General features: G+C 34.2%; 1 protein-coding gene across 1 annotated transcript in view; it reads left to right on the top strand.

Moving 5' to 3' along the window:
* The window catches only part of LOC125649685 (uncharacterized), a 64905-nt gene that overhangs the window by 3105 nt on the left and 42301 nt on the right, over positions 1–19499 (top strand). The window contains exons 4-6 of the mRNA XM_056166782.1: positions 4870–5112; positions 13774–13917; positions 17571–17813. Coding sequence (XP_056022757.1) covers positions 4870–5112; positions 13774–13917; positions 17571–17813 — 630 coding nt within the window. The remainder of the gene's footprint in view (positions 1–4869; positions 5113–13773; positions 13918–17570; positions 17814–19499) is intronic.

Below are 19499 nucleotides of genomic sequence, written 5' to 3'. Positions count from 1 at the left end.
AAAGCCTTCAACACTTAAAGTTAAAATTAAAGTCATTATTGAACCAACATAATGCCATACGTACAGAGAAAGAGAAGGCATAAACTGAAAGCGAGTATCATTCATATTTCTATGCAAACAATCTGTGCATATATTCAACTGGCAGACTTTCATGCAGGCCCTTATTTTTCTACAACAGCCTTTATTTTCCTTATTTGAGCTTTAGAATCCTAAAAAAAAAAGCCCTAATTTTTTGTCTAAAAAGCCCTTAAAAATCCTTTTAAAAGGCCGTTATTTGTGCTCCTTTTGTCTTTTTGTTTATTAATTATATTAATTCATTTTCTTATTTTCGTTTTCTATTCATATCCAGTTGTTCATATGGAAACTCTTCTATTTTACTTAATTCTCCTTGAATATAATTGATTTTGGTTTTGTACAGGGGATGATTTTAGACACATTTTCGAACAATTTATATATTTTGTTTCTATATTCCTTTCCATAATTTCCAATGAATCTAGCGGTTTTTCTCTATTAAACATAACAAGTTTTTTTTTTTTTTTTTTTTTTAGGAATGTGTTAATTTCGCTTGTCAAAGTTTCATTTTTAATTAAAGATGTGTTAAATTTCAAGTATGCTGGACCTCTAAGGCTTTGATTTACAAATCAAAGAGAAAAACAAACACTTATGATCCAACATTCTTGTACCGTTTCAGTGTGAAGCAGGGATGTTTTGAAGTCTTACATTTTCACATTGTTAACAAAAGGAATTTGATAATAAAACATAGTCTATTCTACTTGTTAGAGTATTTACTCCGTTACGCCATGCATATCCCCTCTTTGTCGCTCTTCATAATTTTCCATATCTCATGTAAATCAAGCTTGTTCAGTAATTGTTTTGAAGTAAGAATGCGTTTATATTATCTGCTTAATTTTCTGCTGGGCACCACATATCAAAATATTTTTAAAAATGTCTATATACCTACTAATCCAGTTTTCAATACGTTTTAAAAAAAATACATCTATAATTGATTTCGTTTGGAGTATGTAAATTAACTAGTGTAATGATTTTTTCATCATATATAATCACCAGTAGTTTTGTACCTTCATTTGATTCATGTACATTTAGTATTTTGAATTTCAGATCCTTTGCACCTCTACAGTCTCTTGAATCAGAATAGCAATATATAGATACACCTTTCCACCTTGCATCATAATGTAGCGCACTTCCCCCAATATAATGAGTATAAATATAATTTCAAAACAACTATCGTAAATACTGGTATCAAACTTTACACTTTTTCAGCAGTCTCCATCATTCAAACTCCTGCAGTTGTCTGAAACAATATTTAACTTATTCAAGACTGAATAGAGTTTGGGGAAAACTTAACTGCGTTTTCCCCAAGCTTGTTCCATGTTGAGCTTGTGGAATTGATGGATGCTGAATTGTCTCAATACCGTCAAGGATTCACCCAAGCCTATTTTGACCCGTCCAATGTTGCATTACAGTATGGGATGTTCCGGTCTCGTTCAGTCCGCTATCCCAGTATGTATCCCACGTTGATTCCACAAGAATATTTGCTTTTCTGATTTTTATAAAGAAGCGTTTCTGAATTGAGAACAATGTAGTAATTTGGCTTCTAGTACTTCCTTCATTACGTATGCATCAGATTTCATGACCTGACCTCCTACATGCTTGGCATCTAAGGCGGTCTTAGCTTTACGTACAACCTCTGCTCAGTTAAGGTCACCAGAATGTACGGACCTGGTTTGGTAGAAAGCATGCTCGGATGAGAGATACGTTTGCCTGAAAATCTTGAACTCAGTAGGGAAAATCTGACAGAGGATCATCTTTTCTAGAGTATTCGAAGCACCCTATGTCTTCCTGATGAGCGACAAATGATCTGCATTTATCTGATCCAGTAAGGTGGCCTGGTTGCTTACACATCTTTCAGTACTGCTCAAATTTGCAGGTATTTTTATAATGGTCATCTGCCGTTACCGTAAGGGTTGGCTTTTGCAAGTAATGATGCGGCGAAAACCTGCACATGATGCAGAGCGTGGAAGGAATTTTCCATTTTCTGAGGCCGACATATACACAAACCAATTTCGTATTCAATATTTCAGTCATTCTGTGATTTTAGGATTCTGAAGTTTTAGTATTTGATTTCTCGTTAATTTTGCACGTAAACATTCGAGCATCTTTCTGATAGACGAGTCTTCAACCGATAGAGGAATACGCAATTTCCGAGTTACCCAATAGTTCTTCCCCTTTGTGGAACTCTTACGCACAGTGAGACACAAAACATACTATCGTCCACACGCGGTGGGTACAAATGCTTATCGCTGCCTTCATATATTGTCTAAAGGCCGATTATCAGACATCATGCAACTACCCAAACTGCAGGGGCACACAATATTAGTAAGTTTAGTTGTATTTAATAATAAAACAGCTCAAACAAAAATCGATAATCACCATTTTTCTTTGATTAGAATATCACCTGTGCAGAAGAGGATATAAAAATAATTTCATATTTAATCTAATAGCCTAATTCATTCAAATATTATTCTTGATATGGTCAGTTTAATGTATACCAACAGCTGATATAAACAAAATTTACACTTTCATTACTTTTATCCGTATTTACATATAGCTAGTCTGTAGTATATATATACATCTTGTACCCACTCAAGTGTTCAACAGAACACTAAACCCACCTCTATCACAGAAGAGCTGATATCTCGGAAGTTGCGTATTCCTTTTATCAGAACTCGAACATCTTTCTCATAAGAAGATTTTGTAGTCTGCAGAGAATGGTTTCGTATCGTATATATGCATTGCTATGCTTCCAAGTGAGAACCCTTCAGTAACTAATTTCGACCTACTATCCGGAGACTTTATGTAAACCCTCCACATATCTCTATCTCTGTACACACATCACAACGGAGACTGGCGCTTGCTTTTTCTGCATTGTCAAAATCAGTGCAGTAGTTACCTTTTGTTGTTTGGATGTCTCTGTTCCGCATATAGACTGATTTATGAGTTTGTGTTAACTCCATGAATCCCATTATCAAGGCGAGATATCGACATACAAGTACCATAAGTAGATAGCGTACATCGATCCCTATTTTGTATAGATGTAAACACATAGAAACACATAGAAAGCAATCCATTAAAGACAAGAACAAATTGTAAAACTGTATATCCAGAGTCAAAAATACTACTCGTTTATACACAATCAGAAAGTGGAAAATTTGCTGTAATTTCTCAAATAAATGGTCAAATTGACGGAGGACAAAAAGTACGTCCGTACCTTAGCTCGTCATGTGACTGAATCTTCGCAGATTGTAATTGTTAATCAATAGTTCTATTAAGTTTGTTTAGACCATTGTTTCATCTTTATAATAAAAATTATATTAGCTTCTTCCAATTTGCAGGTATCATTGTTATCCCTTTAAAATTAAAACATTTTTGTTACACAATCCTTTGTCTTTTTAGGGAATGCTTACTCCTCTTAGGCACCTGATCCCACCTCTAGTGTGTCCAGGGGTCCGTGTTTGCGCAACTATCTATTTTGTATTGCTTATAGGAGTTATGAGATTGATCACTGTTCGTTATCTTCACCTTGCATATAGAAGAAAGTCCATTTATAGTGAAAAGGTTACCTGTAGGTGTCCATTAAGTTGACAATTGCTGTCCATTATTTTTAAGAATGGACAGATACTGTCCGTTCTTAAAAATAATGGACAGTAATTGTCAACTTATTGGACAGTGCCAGGTAAACCCAATAACGTATTACATGTAGACGTCTACAGGTAGGCTAAAAATAAGAAAAAAACAATACATTTGTCAAAAAGATACAAATTTAATTTTAAATTCCCTACAAGTAAGAATCAACACAGATATCGGAAAAATCACTGAAACACTTAAAAACGATATTTCCCTTTAGTAGAATTCTTTGCTTCAACTCGTAAGATTCACAATTTTTTAAATTCCATTGGCCATTACTATTAGGCATCAAAACTTAAATTTGAAAGACATATTTCCATACTGTATTTGAATTTCGTTGGATTCAGAGGCACATTCCGAAATTTCTTCACAACACTTTTTTATGTTTTCTTTATTAACATATCCTAATTCTGAATTATTATTTTCGCTTTCATGAATAATTTCATTTCAGGAGATAGGCGTATTGGGTTCTTTTGGCTGGCATTAATAATTTCCTCATCCAAATATTCGAAAACACAATGCTTTTCAGATCAAAATATGGCCCCATAACATTCTCACCCTCCATATCCAGAATATAACACATATTTGCAGTACTTTCACTAAAATCCTTAAATTTTGATCTTGCAATGAAAATGCTCTCACCATCAGAGGAAGACATGTTGATATGGCTCAGTACTATAGAAAGAGTGAATATAAAGCCTGCAGTAGAAGACTACTTACCTGACACTGTCCAATAAGTGAACAAAAGAAACAGAATTCTATGCAAGACTGGTTATATTGTCAGACTATTCAAAATAGCTTTATTCATAATTATCATTGTCAATGGGTTTACCTGAGTCTGTCCATTCTTAGAACAAAAGATGTAATGTTTTAAGTAGGATATAAGCCTCAAACTGTCCATTTTGTGAGAGAAAAAACTGATCCCTGCCCTACGGGCCTCGATCAGTTCTTTCTCTCACAGAATGGACAGTTTTTGGCTTATATCTTTTACATAATTGATGTGGAAATGATGAATGTTTCGTCTTGCCGGGTAGTTCTTCTTGTTTAATACTAACAGTAACACTTCTTTTCCATTATTATTACAAATATTAATATGCAACTACATTGCTTGATAATTGTCCTCATGGTTATGTATGTTCTAATCAAACAAATATTGTTAAACAGGAAACGGGACCATTGATTTTCCGGAATTCCTAACTATGATGGCCAGGAAAATGAAGGACTCTGATTCAGAAGATGAACTTAAGGAAGCTTTTCGTGTTTTTGATAAAGATGGAAATGGTTTTATAAGTGCTGCTGAGTTACGTCACGTGATGACAAACTTGGGTGAAAAATTAACAGATGAAGAAGTTGACGAGATGATCAAAGAAGCTGACATTGACGGAGATGGACAAGTTAACTACGAAGGTTTGTTATTAGTTAGTTCTTAGCCTCTCGTTCTATTTCTATCTCTCTCAATCGATCGATTGATCGACAGAGAGAGATAGAGAGAGAGAGAGAGAGAGAGAGAGAGAGAGAGAGGGGGGGGGAAAGAAATATATTGATTAATCTTTTCTTCACTTTTTTCTGATTCTAAAGTAGATCATTAAATCCTCAAATTTTAAATTCATTATATCCCCCACTCTCTTCGATCAATCTATCGAGATATTAATCTTTTCCAACTTTTTCTGATAAATCATCTTTTTTTTTCAGAATTCGTGAGAATGATGACAAATAAATAATGGAAGATACCAAGCCTTCTACTGTCCGTGCAATGAGGCATTTTATTAAGATCAATTCATTTTTCATTCATGCATATTCTTTTTCTTGTATAATCTACCTTGCAAAGATATCCAAAACGCAACGAGTGCTGACATAATTTTGAAACCATGTCATTTTAAACAATAGTTTGAAGTGCGTGTTATTTGTAGTTGATGTCATTTGGGTAGGTTTGTTTTTGTTTTACATAAGATTGTTGACAGAATAAATGTTTTATAAACCAGAGTTCTGTTATTCTTGATAATAAAAAAATGTTTTTTAGAAGTGCCATTCACCAAATGTAACATACAATGAATCATTTGTCATGATTTTGAAATTTACGTCCACTGGATTCAAACACGAAGGTGAGGATCAAACATATTATATTTAATGAAATAGATTTCAAATACTGAATATGGGTCTGGGGTCCTGGGGACTTATAATGGTCGATGCAGTACAGTGCTAGAGCGTTCGCTTCGTAACCAGGAGGCCGTGAGTTCAATCGCAGCTCGTGCCATGACTGCATCAAACCTGAGACGTAAACATAGGTTGTGGTTTCTCTTTCGCCAAACACTTGGTATTTAGAAATGAGAATCTTGGGTCACGAATGAAAGTTGAAGACAACGGAACAGTGATCAATCTCATAACTCCAATTAGGATTACAAAATAGAGGGTTGCACAAACACGAACCCCTTGATATACCAGAGGTGAAGAATATGACCTTAAAAACGGAGGCTTTAAATAACTCTCACTGCTACGACCCTGAACAGTAAGCTTAGGTCTACCTTTGTCAGACTTCGCCCATAGCGGTGACTTCGCAATGAGTGAAGCATTCTCGACAGAACATAAAACAAACAACAACCCAAACAACTAAACTATGACAACTGCATCATAGATATGAAGGAATGGTCCGTACGTTATCGCAAGTTGACTTAGGAAATTTTGAATTTTCCACGGAGAACCAGATTGGTACATTAGTATGGGCGGCCAAAAGTGTAAAATAGAAAGAAAAAGATGTAAATACAAAACGAACAATTAACATATACTGACGCAAAACCAACAGTCAATATTTGCATTCACTGAATCGTGTCTTCTTATATTTCTTCTACATTGTTTCCATCCTTGACAATGTTGTTGCAAACTAATTCGATCCGGTTTAAGTACCACCTGTCCGTGTTATCATTACCATATATAGAGCGTCGTCAAGGTCAATTGGTGTATTGGCTGCTCTGTTTAAAGTAATGAATAGGCCAATGATAAGATAATTTAGTGTACATAGTTAAAATGCATTAAAACGTAAATGTAAACAATAAGATATATCTTTCTTTCTTCTTTCATTGGATGATGAAGGTAGCAATCATTGCAGAAACGATTACGCGGGTTATGAATTTTTTTTTTTTTTTTTGCATTGATGGTTACCTTCATCACCCGATAAAACAACAAGAGAGCATTTTATGGTGTGCACCCTGAGGTCCACGCAGAAAATACAGAAGCGAGGTTAAACCGGATGTAATGGGGGAAAAGTGAACGAGAGAATGTACAAGTGTACCGGAACCAATAAGAAAAGACCGAGCGAGCGATGTTCCGTACAAACAAAAATGATGGAGTCAGGTGCACAAGTAAATGTTTACCCGGATCAGTAATTTTTAATAAACATCTGTCAACAGATTTTGATAAAATGTTATTCATGGTTTTTAGTGTCAAAGAAAGTACTATTTCGTTGTTTGTATCTTAAAATGGACATTTTTCGTGAAGCTGCACTGAGCGAAACGACATTCAAGTTTGTGAGCAAAAACGTGCGCACCTGAGATTTGGAGTAAAGTCAATTTTTGGGAAGTTTATTTTTGATTTCTATATAAAAGGAGAGTTGGGAAATTAAAAAGAAAAACTGGGGTCACAATGCTTCTTACATGACCTTTTTGCACTTAAAATTGACTCAAGATTTATTCAATTAAACTCGATTTGTCTGTTGGTGTCAACACAACATAAGCAACGCAAATAAATCATTATATCTAAATAGATACATAATCATGTCTTTTAATACAGATTTTAAAAAAAATGTATAATACTAGCAATGGAAATAAATAATGACGTTTTTGTATTTGATATGCGAAAAAATAAATGATATCAAATTTGAGAGTTTAAAATTACATATCAGGAGTAATGTCAATTTATAGAATTTCACATACTTTTCTAGGTCTTGTCTTAAAATTTGAGATGGAACTCAAATTTGAGAGTAAGAAATCAATTTTATTTAATTAATAGCGAAAATACTGAATTTTTATACAAAATTTCGAGTAAATTAATTTTAACGTTTCTAAGAATCGGTGTTCTGTTTGGAAAAATATAACAACAAAAATTAATAAATTACAACATTTGAACGAGATCCAAGTCTCAACTACTTGCATCATGAATTATAAAACTGAAATGCACATATGGGAGTATAAAAATAGAAGATATATTGGATGAAACAGAAACTGTAAAATCATGATGATTTAGAACTTCTTCATTAATCAATCCTTCCGTCATAAAATATAGTATCTGCCAAACCCTTTCAAAATTTGAATTGACACAAATTTTTTCAGCTGAATAGGGTTTAGTAATAGATGTGTAATATGTTTCCGCCAACGGAATCAGTATTGAACTAGTGAATAATTAATTGTAGCATCCTGTGCATATTTGCTCAAAAGCTCAAGAGCTAACTACCTTAACCCTTTCTCTACAGGTACTTTTAAAAGGTTTTAAAGACTAAATGACATTATCTTTTAAATCGATTTACATCAATATGTGCCTTGATTTGGGGTAAGCATATGACATAAGTTTGTTCAAAATTGGACAGGGAACAATTCCTTAAGAATTTTGTCAGCGTATTCCATGACCTTAAAGAGGTCTACGAGGTCAAAGGTCAAATAAGTGTAGATTTTAAAATAGTGAAATTGAAATTTTAAAATAGTAAAATTGAAATTACAAAACTTTTCTCAAATTAATAACATCAAAACGTATGACTTTTCAAATCTTTACACGACCATTCCTCACGATCAATTAAAGACTAGACTTTTTGACATCATAGACAGTTACTTCTTCAACAAAAATGGAAAACGCAAATATTCCTATCTAGTGATCAGAGTCCTCCGTAGCCGAGTGGTTAGAGCATCACGCTCAATATCACACAGCCTCTCACCTCTGTCGGCGCGGGTTCGAATCCCGCTCGCACCGTTAAGTGAGAAAGGTTCCCAGTTTACTTGCGGAAGGTCGGTGGTCTCTTCCCAGGTGATATATAAACTAATTTACATTGTGGTCCTGTCTATAACATATATACATATCGAGAACATGAAAGGTGAAGAACAGTGATCAATCTCATAACTCCTACAAGCAATACAAAATAGATAGTTGGGCAAACACGGACCCCTGGACACACCAGAGGTGGGATCAGGTGCCTAGGAGGAGTAATCATCCCCTGTCGACCGGTCACATATATCAAAAAGCATGGAAATATCACAATTTGTATGCATACAGATAAGAACTAATGAAAAGAGACAATAAACACACGAGTATCATTGAGGATCAAAATAATGTTTTAGATAGGCTGATTTAAAAGATGTGATAATTGTGCTTTTTCTTATAAAAGTAGTAGAGCTCTGTCTTGTATTCCTTGTGTTTACCTCATTCACAAATCTAAAAACATGCAAATATTCTGAAGTCATATGATGTAAAACTTTAAAAATAAGAATAGTTTTTCGAAAAATAAAATAGTCAATCAAAGGCATCCATCTCAAATTTGATAGCATGTAAGAAGTTGACACCGAATGAGGTACTTTGATATGTAAAATTCGCTTCTACCAATAAAAACTGGGCGCCACCAGATAACTGCAAAATTGTTGAGTGTGGCGGAAAACATCAATCAATCAATCAAAATCTAGTGATCAGTGATCCAAAAAATTACTTTGTTAAATGCCACTCTGATTCCACGCACATGTACTCTGAAGTTGAAATAAAAAATAAAATATGCTGGAGTTCCTCATAGACAATATCTTCGTGGTCTTGGTGATCAGGTCTTCCAACAGTCTATTGGAATCCCCATGGACACGAAAGGTGATTCTTTGTTAGCTGACCTGTTTTTATATTCCTATGAAGCAGAATTTATTCAAAAACTTCTACGTGAGAAGAAAAAAAATTTCTTACTGTGGCCTTCAATTCGACATTTAGATATATCGACGATGTATTATCTATTAACAATAATAACTTTCATTCATATGTCGATTCAATATATCCCTGTGAACCCGAAATAAAAGACACCACAGAGTCGTCCACTTCTGCTTCATACTTAGATATTTTATTGAAAGTAGATATTATTGGCAAACTAACCACTCAACTTTATGAAAAACGGGATGATTTCAACTTCTCCATCGTCAACGTCCCATATCTATGTAGCAATATTCCATTATCACCTGCATATGGTGTTTACATCTCTCAACTGATTCGATACGCAAGAGCTTGTTCTGCATATGGTCAGTTTTTAAATCGAAGCAGGCTACTGACAAACAAGTTGATGGTGCAGTAGTTTCAACAGTCTCGTTTAAAATCAGCATTTCGCAAATTCTTTCGTCGTTTATACCAATATAGTTTGCCAATACAACCTATCACTGGGTCAAATGCTGTCTGACGTGTTTCATGCCGATTGTTAGGCCGTTCTTGGCACATTGATTTTAACTACGGATAACTCCGTTTACCTGATCAAGATATAGGGCTCACGGTGGGTGTAACCGGTCGACAGGGGATGCTTACTCCTGCTAGGCACCTGGTCCCACCTCTGGTATTAATTCAGGAGTCCGTGTTTGCCCAACTCTCTACCAGTATTTTGTATTAATTATAGGACTTATGAGATTGATCCCTGTTCGTTAGCATCACCTTTCATCAATGCTTATGATATCTACATATATGTAACATACAATTAAGAGCTGAACATATATGATTTTAACATGTACAATTGATTTGTCCTGCCCGGCATTTATGGGCGCTCGTGCTGATTATCTATGTTGCTCAAAATCCTATCTTTCTATCCCCCCTATAACATTTCAAACATATATTGTTAGGAAAAATCATATTGTGATAACAGAATATATTATCATAATTTATTTTCTTCATATCATAACAAAAACAAAATGCGGGGTTGGGAGCAAAGTTGACAGGCTAATGGAAAACCATGCTTCTCTTTTATCTAAGTACCGGTACATGCATTTTATACCCATCTATTTGATAACACAAGACAATGAATTACATGTAGTCCAAGTCACAATAACGACGTCTTAACTACAATGTCATAAGAAGTACATTGTACTCTTTTTGTAAAAATTGTTACACTCTGAAGAGCCAAACTACACGGCAAAAGCGCTAAGTGTAATTAAATAAATGTGGATCATGTGTACTTAATCATCGTTGGATACATTTTTTCTACTTATTACCTATACCATAGACTTTTTCTGCAAATTCTCTCTCTCTCTCTCTCTCTCTCTCTCTCTCTCTCTCTCTCTCTCTCTCTCTCTCTCTATATATATATATATATATATAGTACATTTTATAGTATTGTACGTGACCTCGTGTTGAGTAGATTGTCTTTAATGTGATCAATCACCACATCTGTGTTTATTTTAAGTTTGACAAGATAGTACTTCCGGCGTGTTTTGAACCCCCGATTCAAAGTATTAGTACACAGTGCATTTAGAAAGATTATTATTCTGGTCCATTATTGCAACAACAAAACCATGCTCTACATGATGTGACTAAAATTAAAAAGGTGCAATTGCGAATTTCTCTGATATCAGTACCGTTTATTCAAAGTGAATAAGTGATTAGAACATGTTAGATGACAGAACACGGAATGAGAGGGATAAAAGCTGATAAAGTGGAAGACCGTATATCTCGTTTCTAAACATTTAGTCTACAGTATACATGTATATCTGAAGTTCAGGGAGGTGAAATCCATGTCATTTCATAATTCTGCTTGTCCATTAAGCTATAATGTGCTACAAGTCCACAATGGCGCACAGTATAAAAAAAACCCAATGCATATCAAATGGTGACATGTATGGTAGACCCTTGATAACCAGATCCACGCAGACTATAACCTTATGTGTGTATTGGACTTCTGGAAAGCTGAGTGTTGAGATAAATTGAAAACCTCCCAGGTTGTAGTGTGATTGCTCCAACAATCAAAATAATCTGATTCAAGTCGTATTATCTTGAATGTTTACCACCAAATTTTCTTTGGTAATTTATAGAATATGAGAATAGAGCAATTTTGCAATAAAGATATACCGACTAATCTATATGCATCAATGATTATATCACTTTTTAAAAAATATTCATGTTTAAATGTCGCATTGCGGCATGTCGCCATAGATTTGCATAGATAATCAGTCAACAATATCTGTAAATACCCAGGATTATGAACAATGTGCACATCAACTCATGCACTACCGAGGTTATTACAAAAACTACGTCACAGACACAGGGTACATATCAAATTATTCAGGTCGCTGAAGTCTGTCAAATTTGAATATAAAGAGGCACACCTTTGCCAGTGAATGTCGTGAATAGACCTGTTTGACACGAGGTTTCTATCAACAAAAAGCAGATAACACCATTTTACATCGAACTCGCAGAGGAAGGACGCGTATCATGGTAAGCTGATTTTCAGTGCAATGTTATGTAAATTCTCTCATTTATTTTTCAGTGAAGTCACATTCAAACCTGAACTTCGACGATTTATCAGTTTATGTGTAAATTAATTACTTTTAGTTAATCAATAATTAATAATAAACAAAACTGGTCCATTAATGTTAGAACTTTTAACATCGTTTACAAGTTAGACTGATGTCTACCCAACAATGACAGATAAATTAACAGTTGTTTTCATGTGTATTCGTGAACCTTGAATGGCTATCAATATACCCTTTTGTTTGCTTTATACTACAAAGTTTAAACTTTTTTCTAGGCTGAACAACTTACAGAAGAACAAATAGCGGGTACGTCTATAATAAAATCTAACATTTAGAGGATATCTAAAGCATGTTTAACTTTCGAACATTACTCGCGAAGGTTGATTTACATTTTGAAAAAAAAGGTTCAACAGAGGAACCATTACTTCATTTTTATCTGAAATATACATGTATATAGAATCCAATGGAGTAATGAATTGTCCTCCTACAAGTTATTTCTATGGAGGAGTCTACAATGAACTTAATGATCGCTTTCTATTTGTACATATTACTGCATGTTAAACAGAGAAAGTTTTCAAAGACCCACACATTGCTTCTTTAAACCCTTCAATCTTTATTATAGAAGGTCTTTTCTGACCAACTCGGCGGATGTCGGTATCACGTTTACGATTGATCATTTCATAATTTAGATAACGGTATTATATATGCTTCACAAATGCTGTTAAAATCAGGTACAATGGAAAATGTAGGCTTTCATTTTATGAAAATAATCCAATCCATAGAATCAGCTGTTGTTAATATTCGTTAAAAAGATGCAAAGTCTTCACTTAACAACGGTTAGACGTTTCTGCATCTCTTTAATGTAAGCAGTTTTATCAGATGATTTTCTTATAACGTTGAAATCACACAGTTACAATGTAATAAGTAGGTATATGATACTGATTTACTACATGCATGGAAAGGGGAAGATAACTAACAGTGATCAATGTCATAACTCCTAAGCAATATAAAAGAGAGAGTAGGGAAAACACAGACCCCTGGACACACCAGAGGTGGGATCAGGTACCTAGTAGGAGTAATCATCCACTGTCGACCGGTCACACCCGCCGTCAGCCCTATACCTTGATCAGGTAAACGGAGTAACTGTTGTTAGAATCAGTGGGCAGAGAACGGTCTAACAATCGGTATGAAACATTTGATACTATACCAAGTTGTGTAGGCAAACTAAATCGTTACTTCAACCGAGACTGCTGAAACATCAACTTGTTTTTCAGTAGCCTGTCGCGATTTAAAAACTGACCATACGCTCATACGCAGAACAAGCTCCTGCTTATCGAATCAGTTGAGAGATATAAACAACATACACAGATGATAGTGGAATATATATATATATATATATATATATATATATATACACATGTATATATATATATATATATATATATATATATATATATATATGTGTGTGTGTGTGTGTGTGTGTGTGTGTGTGTGTGTGTGTGTGTGTGTGAAAGCATTATCATTACATTAGAAAAAATATACAATGACGTTTATCATCATTTACATCAAATTTTTAAAAAAGTAAATAATTTGAATTTTTTCCTGGTTTTAGAATTCAAAGAAGCTTTCAGCCTTTTTGACAAAGACGGTGATGGAACCATTACAACAAAAGAATTGGGGACAGTGATGAGGTCACTGGGTCAGAATCCCACAGAAGCAGAACTTCAGGATATGATCAATGAAGTGGATGCTGATGGTGAGTGTCATCATTTGATAACAATACATGTAATAATAATCATACCTGTAAAATTGATGTGATGATAACTGTAATTATAACAGTAATTTAATAATAGTTTTTTCACTTAGGCTTATGCTGCTTCAAATATTTTTATATTAATTTTTTGTCCATGATTAGGACTACCATATAACAACAGTGTTAATTAAAGCAATTTGTATTATTCTGTATGGCTTGCAGTAATGCATTTCTGCAATAGGTATAATTTTGACAAACAAAAACTTAATGGTAGGCATTTTCAACTGAATTAATACAATTTGTACATATTGGAGTATCTGATAAACTGTGATGATATAAATATGCTTTCAAGTTACTTGCATTGTTTCTTAGTTGACAATGTATTATAATATATTAACGGTTTCCAAAATTGAAGCATTCATTTCCCTTTTTTTTTTCTTCTTTTTTTTTTCTTTACAAAAAAGACTTTTGAAAGAAGATATCCCAGAGGCATTTGTAATGTTATCTGATAGGCCATTTCATTGTTTAACAGTGAAAAGAAAGAAACTTTCGATATGTGATGTAGTTCCAATTTGAGGAATTTTGAATTGAATGCCATTCTTAAGTTGTAGGAATGGGTAGGTAGGCGAAAGGGTTCAATTAAATCATAAAGATACTGAGGTGAATAGCCATGATTAATTTTAGAAAATAGTACTAATTTATGGATTTTCCTCCTTGTTTGTTGGAGTTCCCACCCTAGTTCATCGTAAAGTTTTGTACGTGAGGAATTATATCTTAATCCTATGATTGCCCATGCTGCTTCAACCTGAAATTCTTTTAATAGTTTAGAGTCTCTTTCAAAACAGTTGTCCTAGAAAATATCAGCATATTCGAGAATAGGTCTAATGAACGAAAAATATAATTTGAGAAGTGTTTTACGATTTACCTTATGCTTAAGCATACGAAGAATGCTTAATCTTTTAGTAGCTTTATCATGAATTGAATGTATATGTAATGTTCATAGTGCATCACTTTGAAATTCCAGACCTAAATATGAGATTTGACTTGTTTAATTGGTGTCCCATTTTCTCCAAAGTTTATATGAGGATACAAAAAGTTTTCCCTTGAGAAACCAATAGTGAAAGTTTTGCCAGGATTGAATTCTACAAGCCATTTCTTAGACCATTTATCAATACGCTCTAAATCAATGGTAAGTGATTGTGTCACTTCTTGGCACACTGATTTGACTGCGGATAACTCCGTTTACCTGATCAGGATATGGGGCTCACGGCGGGTGTGATCGGTCAACAGGGGATGCTTACTCCTCCTAGGCACCTGATCCCACCTCTGGTGTGTCCAGGGGTCCGTGTTTCCCCAACTATCTATTTTGTATTGCTTGTAGGAGTTATGAGATTGATCACTGTTCGTTATCTTCACTTTGCACTTGCTATATCATGATCTATGACAGCATATATAAAGAAGTATCATCAGCAAAATGTATGATATATTAGATAGATCATCACAAATATCATTAATGTACAATAGAAATAGGAAAGGTCCAAATACGGAAACCTGAGGAACACCTGTAGTTTTCAGTGGGGTTTGCATGTTCATAGTTTTATTACCCTCTTGTAGGAATATTTTTTGTGGATTGTAAATTTTAGTTCAACGCTCATTATGCAATGAGAACTGCGGAATGGTGCAGTTATGTTATGATTTGCAATTATGTTAGTGTTATTGGTTAGGATTAAAACTATACATGTCCCATTCTGAGATGTGAAGTTTGTAGCATTGTTTATGATACTTGTTAGTCTTTGTAACATAAACTTGAATTGTTTGCTTTGGTCTGAAAGCATATTAACATTAAAGTCATCAAGTAGTACAATGGGGATATTTGAATCTAAAGCTTGTTGTATATTTAGTGCAGAGTGATCCTAGTATTCTGCCTTGGGATCAGGTAGTCTATAAATGACACCCACTAGTGTATTTTTACTTATAATAACTTAATTTGGACCAAAGACTTTTCATGTATTTAGATCTAAGATCATTTCTAACTAAAAAATGACTATCTTTATATATATATATATATATATATATATATATATATATATATATATATATATAACCCATCGCCTCCACCTAATCGATTTATGTCTTTTTGAAGAGGTATGTGATACCCGGGTAGTGCCAGGTCATTATTACATGTAGATGTTGAGTTATCTAAATGGGTTTCAGAAATTGCAATTATATCAAAATCAGATAGCGCATATGATACAATATCTAGCTTTGAAAGTAATCTACATACATTATTGTGTGCAATGTGAAAGTTTTCCATCAGTATCTTTGATGGTCCGGGATTTGTCTCAATACCAGACCAGACTAACAAAAATCCAATGGCAATTAGAAAAAGGTTGTTATTTTCATACGTATAAAATTTACTAATATCTACTATGATGCAAGATGAAGATAACGAACAGTGATCAATCTATGATGAGAGAGTACATACCTGAAATGAATTGAGTGTGGTGAAGAGAACAGGCCTCGGGCATTTTTACAGCACAAGTGTAATACTGGAAAACAAACACAAATAAAAATGCGATGAGAATTAAGATTTTGAAATATCTTGCATACAGTATGAAGAAACATACAGTATGCATTTGAGAGTCTTGAAAGAACTTGAGATAACATGCTTTAAAGATAGAAATACTCTTCACAGACATGCAATATATTTTAAGTCAATAATTTGAGACATATATGTGTAAACAAAAGCAAAAGTCACTTGCGTTGTGAGAACCTTACATGTGATTTTTGTTCAAGAACTCGAGATATACTCGTTATGTTTTACCAGAGACAATTACAATCAGGATGGTGATTGTTTTTCAGGTATCTCAAGAGGTTGACAATATATAACAAATTGCATCACTTTATAGTGAAGTCATGTCTGAAAGAGATGAAAAACACCGAGAGGACATATATAAACACATTTTTAATTGCTTGTGATATATTGTACAAAAAATTACAAAAAGCTCAATCTGGAGAACTGTTACAGATTTGTCAGAATTAATCAAAAAGCTCAATCTGGAGAACTGTTACAGATTTGTCAGAATTAATCAAAAAGCTCAATCTGGAGAACTGTTACAGATTTGTCAGAATTAATCAAAAAGCTCAATCTGGAGAACTGTTACAGATTTGTCAGAATTAATCAAAAAGCTCAATCTGGAGAACTGTTACAGATTTGTCAGAATTAATCAAAAAGCTCAATCTGGAGAACTGTTACAGATTTGTCAGAATTAATCAAAAAGCTCAATCTGGAGAACTGTTACAGATTTGTCAGAATTAATCGCGGCAGATGTTGGCAGATTGTAATTGTTAACCAATAGTTCTGTTAATTTTGTTTAAACTCCCTTGTTCCATTTTTATGATAAAATTATATTAAATTAAATTAGTTTTGCTTCTTCCAAGGTGCAGATATCATTGTTAATTGGTGTGGAAATGATTAATCTTTCGTCTCAAAATATGCGGGGTAGCTCTTCTTGTCTAACTACTAACAGACACTCCTTTTCCATTATTGTCACAACTATATATAGTATGCAACTGCACTGCTTAGCACATTTAATTACTTTAATTATGGTACCCATGATTATGTATATTCTAATCAATCAAATATTCTTGAACAGGAAACGGGACCATTGATTTCCCGGAATTTTTAACTATGATGGCCAAGAAAATGAAGGAATCTGATTCAGAAGAAGAGCTTAGGGAAGCTTTCCGTGTTTTTGATAAAGATGGAAATGGTTTTATAAGTGCTGCTGAGTTACGTCACGTGATGACAAACTTGGGTGAAAAATTAACAGATGAAGAAGTTGACGAGATGATCAGAGAAGCTGACATTGACGGAGATGGACAAGTTAACTACGATGGTTTGTTATTAGTCAGTTCGTAGCCCCTATCTCTCTCTCCCTCTCTCTCTCTCTCTCTCTCTCTCTCTCTCTCTCTCTCTCTCGTCGATTAATCTATCGAGAGACTAATCTTTTCCAACCTTTTTCTGATGAATTATTTAAGTTTAAATTCATTACATCTTTTAAATTGCCATCTGCTATTCTGAAGAAAGCTCTCAAAATGCTAAATATACAGACTTTATACAACTTCCTAAAGAACGAACACATCTGAGCTAGACTTAAGTCCTTAAAAGGCTTTTTTGGAAATCGCTCAACACGCAATAAAATAGTATGTACATTTCTTTTTTTCAGAATTCGTCAATATGATGACAAGTAAATAATGGAAGATACCAAGCCTTCTACTGTCCGTGCAATGAGACATTTTATTAAGATCAATTCATTTTTCATTCATGCATATTCTTTTTCTTTGTAAAATATACATTGCAACATATCCATTACGCAATGAGTGATAACATAATGTTGATACACTGTCATTTTAAACAATAGTGCGTGTTATTTACAGTTGATGTCATTTTCGTATTTTTTGTTTTTTTTGTTTTACATAAGATTGTTGACAGAATAAATGTTTTATAAACCAGAGTTCTTTTATTCTTGATGATAAAAATGTTTTCTAGAAGTGTCATGAAGTGTCATTCATCAAATATAACATGCAATGAGTTCTATATCTTCATTTTGAAATTCATGTCTGCTGGGTAAGGGTTCAAACCCGAAGGTGGGGCTTAAACTTAATATTCAAAATAAATTTCAAATACTGAATATGAGTCTGGGGTAATGGGGACCAACAACGATCGCAGTAGTACAGTGGTAGAGCGTTCGCTTCGTAACCAGGAGGCCATGAGTTTGAGAGCCGTACCATGGTCGCGTCAAATCTAAACGTGAACATAGGCAGTGGTTTCTCCTTCGCCAAAAGCTTGGTAGTTAGAAATGAGAACCACGGATCTTTTAAATGAAAGGTGAAGATCACAAATAGTGATCAATCTCATAAATCCTATGAGGAATACAAACTAGAGAGTTGGGCAAACACGGACCCCAGAAGATATCAGAGGTGATGAATATGACCTTAAAAACGGGGGTCCCGTGTCGCGGCAGGGGTTGGAATGATAAAGAACCCTTACTGCTACGACCCTGATCACTGAAGCAGACTTCTCAATATGAGTGAAAAATTCGCGACGGAACGTAAGATAGACAAACAACCCAACAACTGAATTGTAATTTTATTCCTACGTGTATTCCACAACTGCGTCACAAATATGAAGGAATCGTTCGTAATTACCATAATTTGATTGAGGAAATTGTAACTTTTCCACAGAGAACTAGACTGGTACATTAGTATGGGCGGCGAAAAGAGTAAAAAAGATGTCAATGGAAAAAACGAATAATTGATTTTCAAAAACATACTGGCGCAAAACCAACCGTCAATGTTTATATTCACTGAATCATTTCTTGTATTTCCTTTGAAATTGACATTGTTTTCATCCTCGACGATGTTGTTGCAAAGTAATGCGATCCGTTGTTAGTACCACCTGTCATTACCAAATACGATGTGTCGTCAAGGACAAAGGGGGTATTAACTGTTTTGTTTTAAGTAACAAATAGGTCAATATAAGCAACATGTATTTTAGTGTTAAATGAGGAATGTTACACGAG

This window comes from Ostrea edulis, chromosome 5, assembly GCF_947568905.1.
Source record: "Ostrea edulis chromosome 5, xbOstEdul1.1, whole genome shotgun sequence".
NCBI lineage: Eukaryota > Metazoa > Mollusca > Bivalvia > Ostreida > Ostreidae > Ostrea > Ostrea edulis.
Note: the sequence above shows the minus strand (reverse complement) of the source record. Positions and strands in the feature narration are given on the sequence as shown.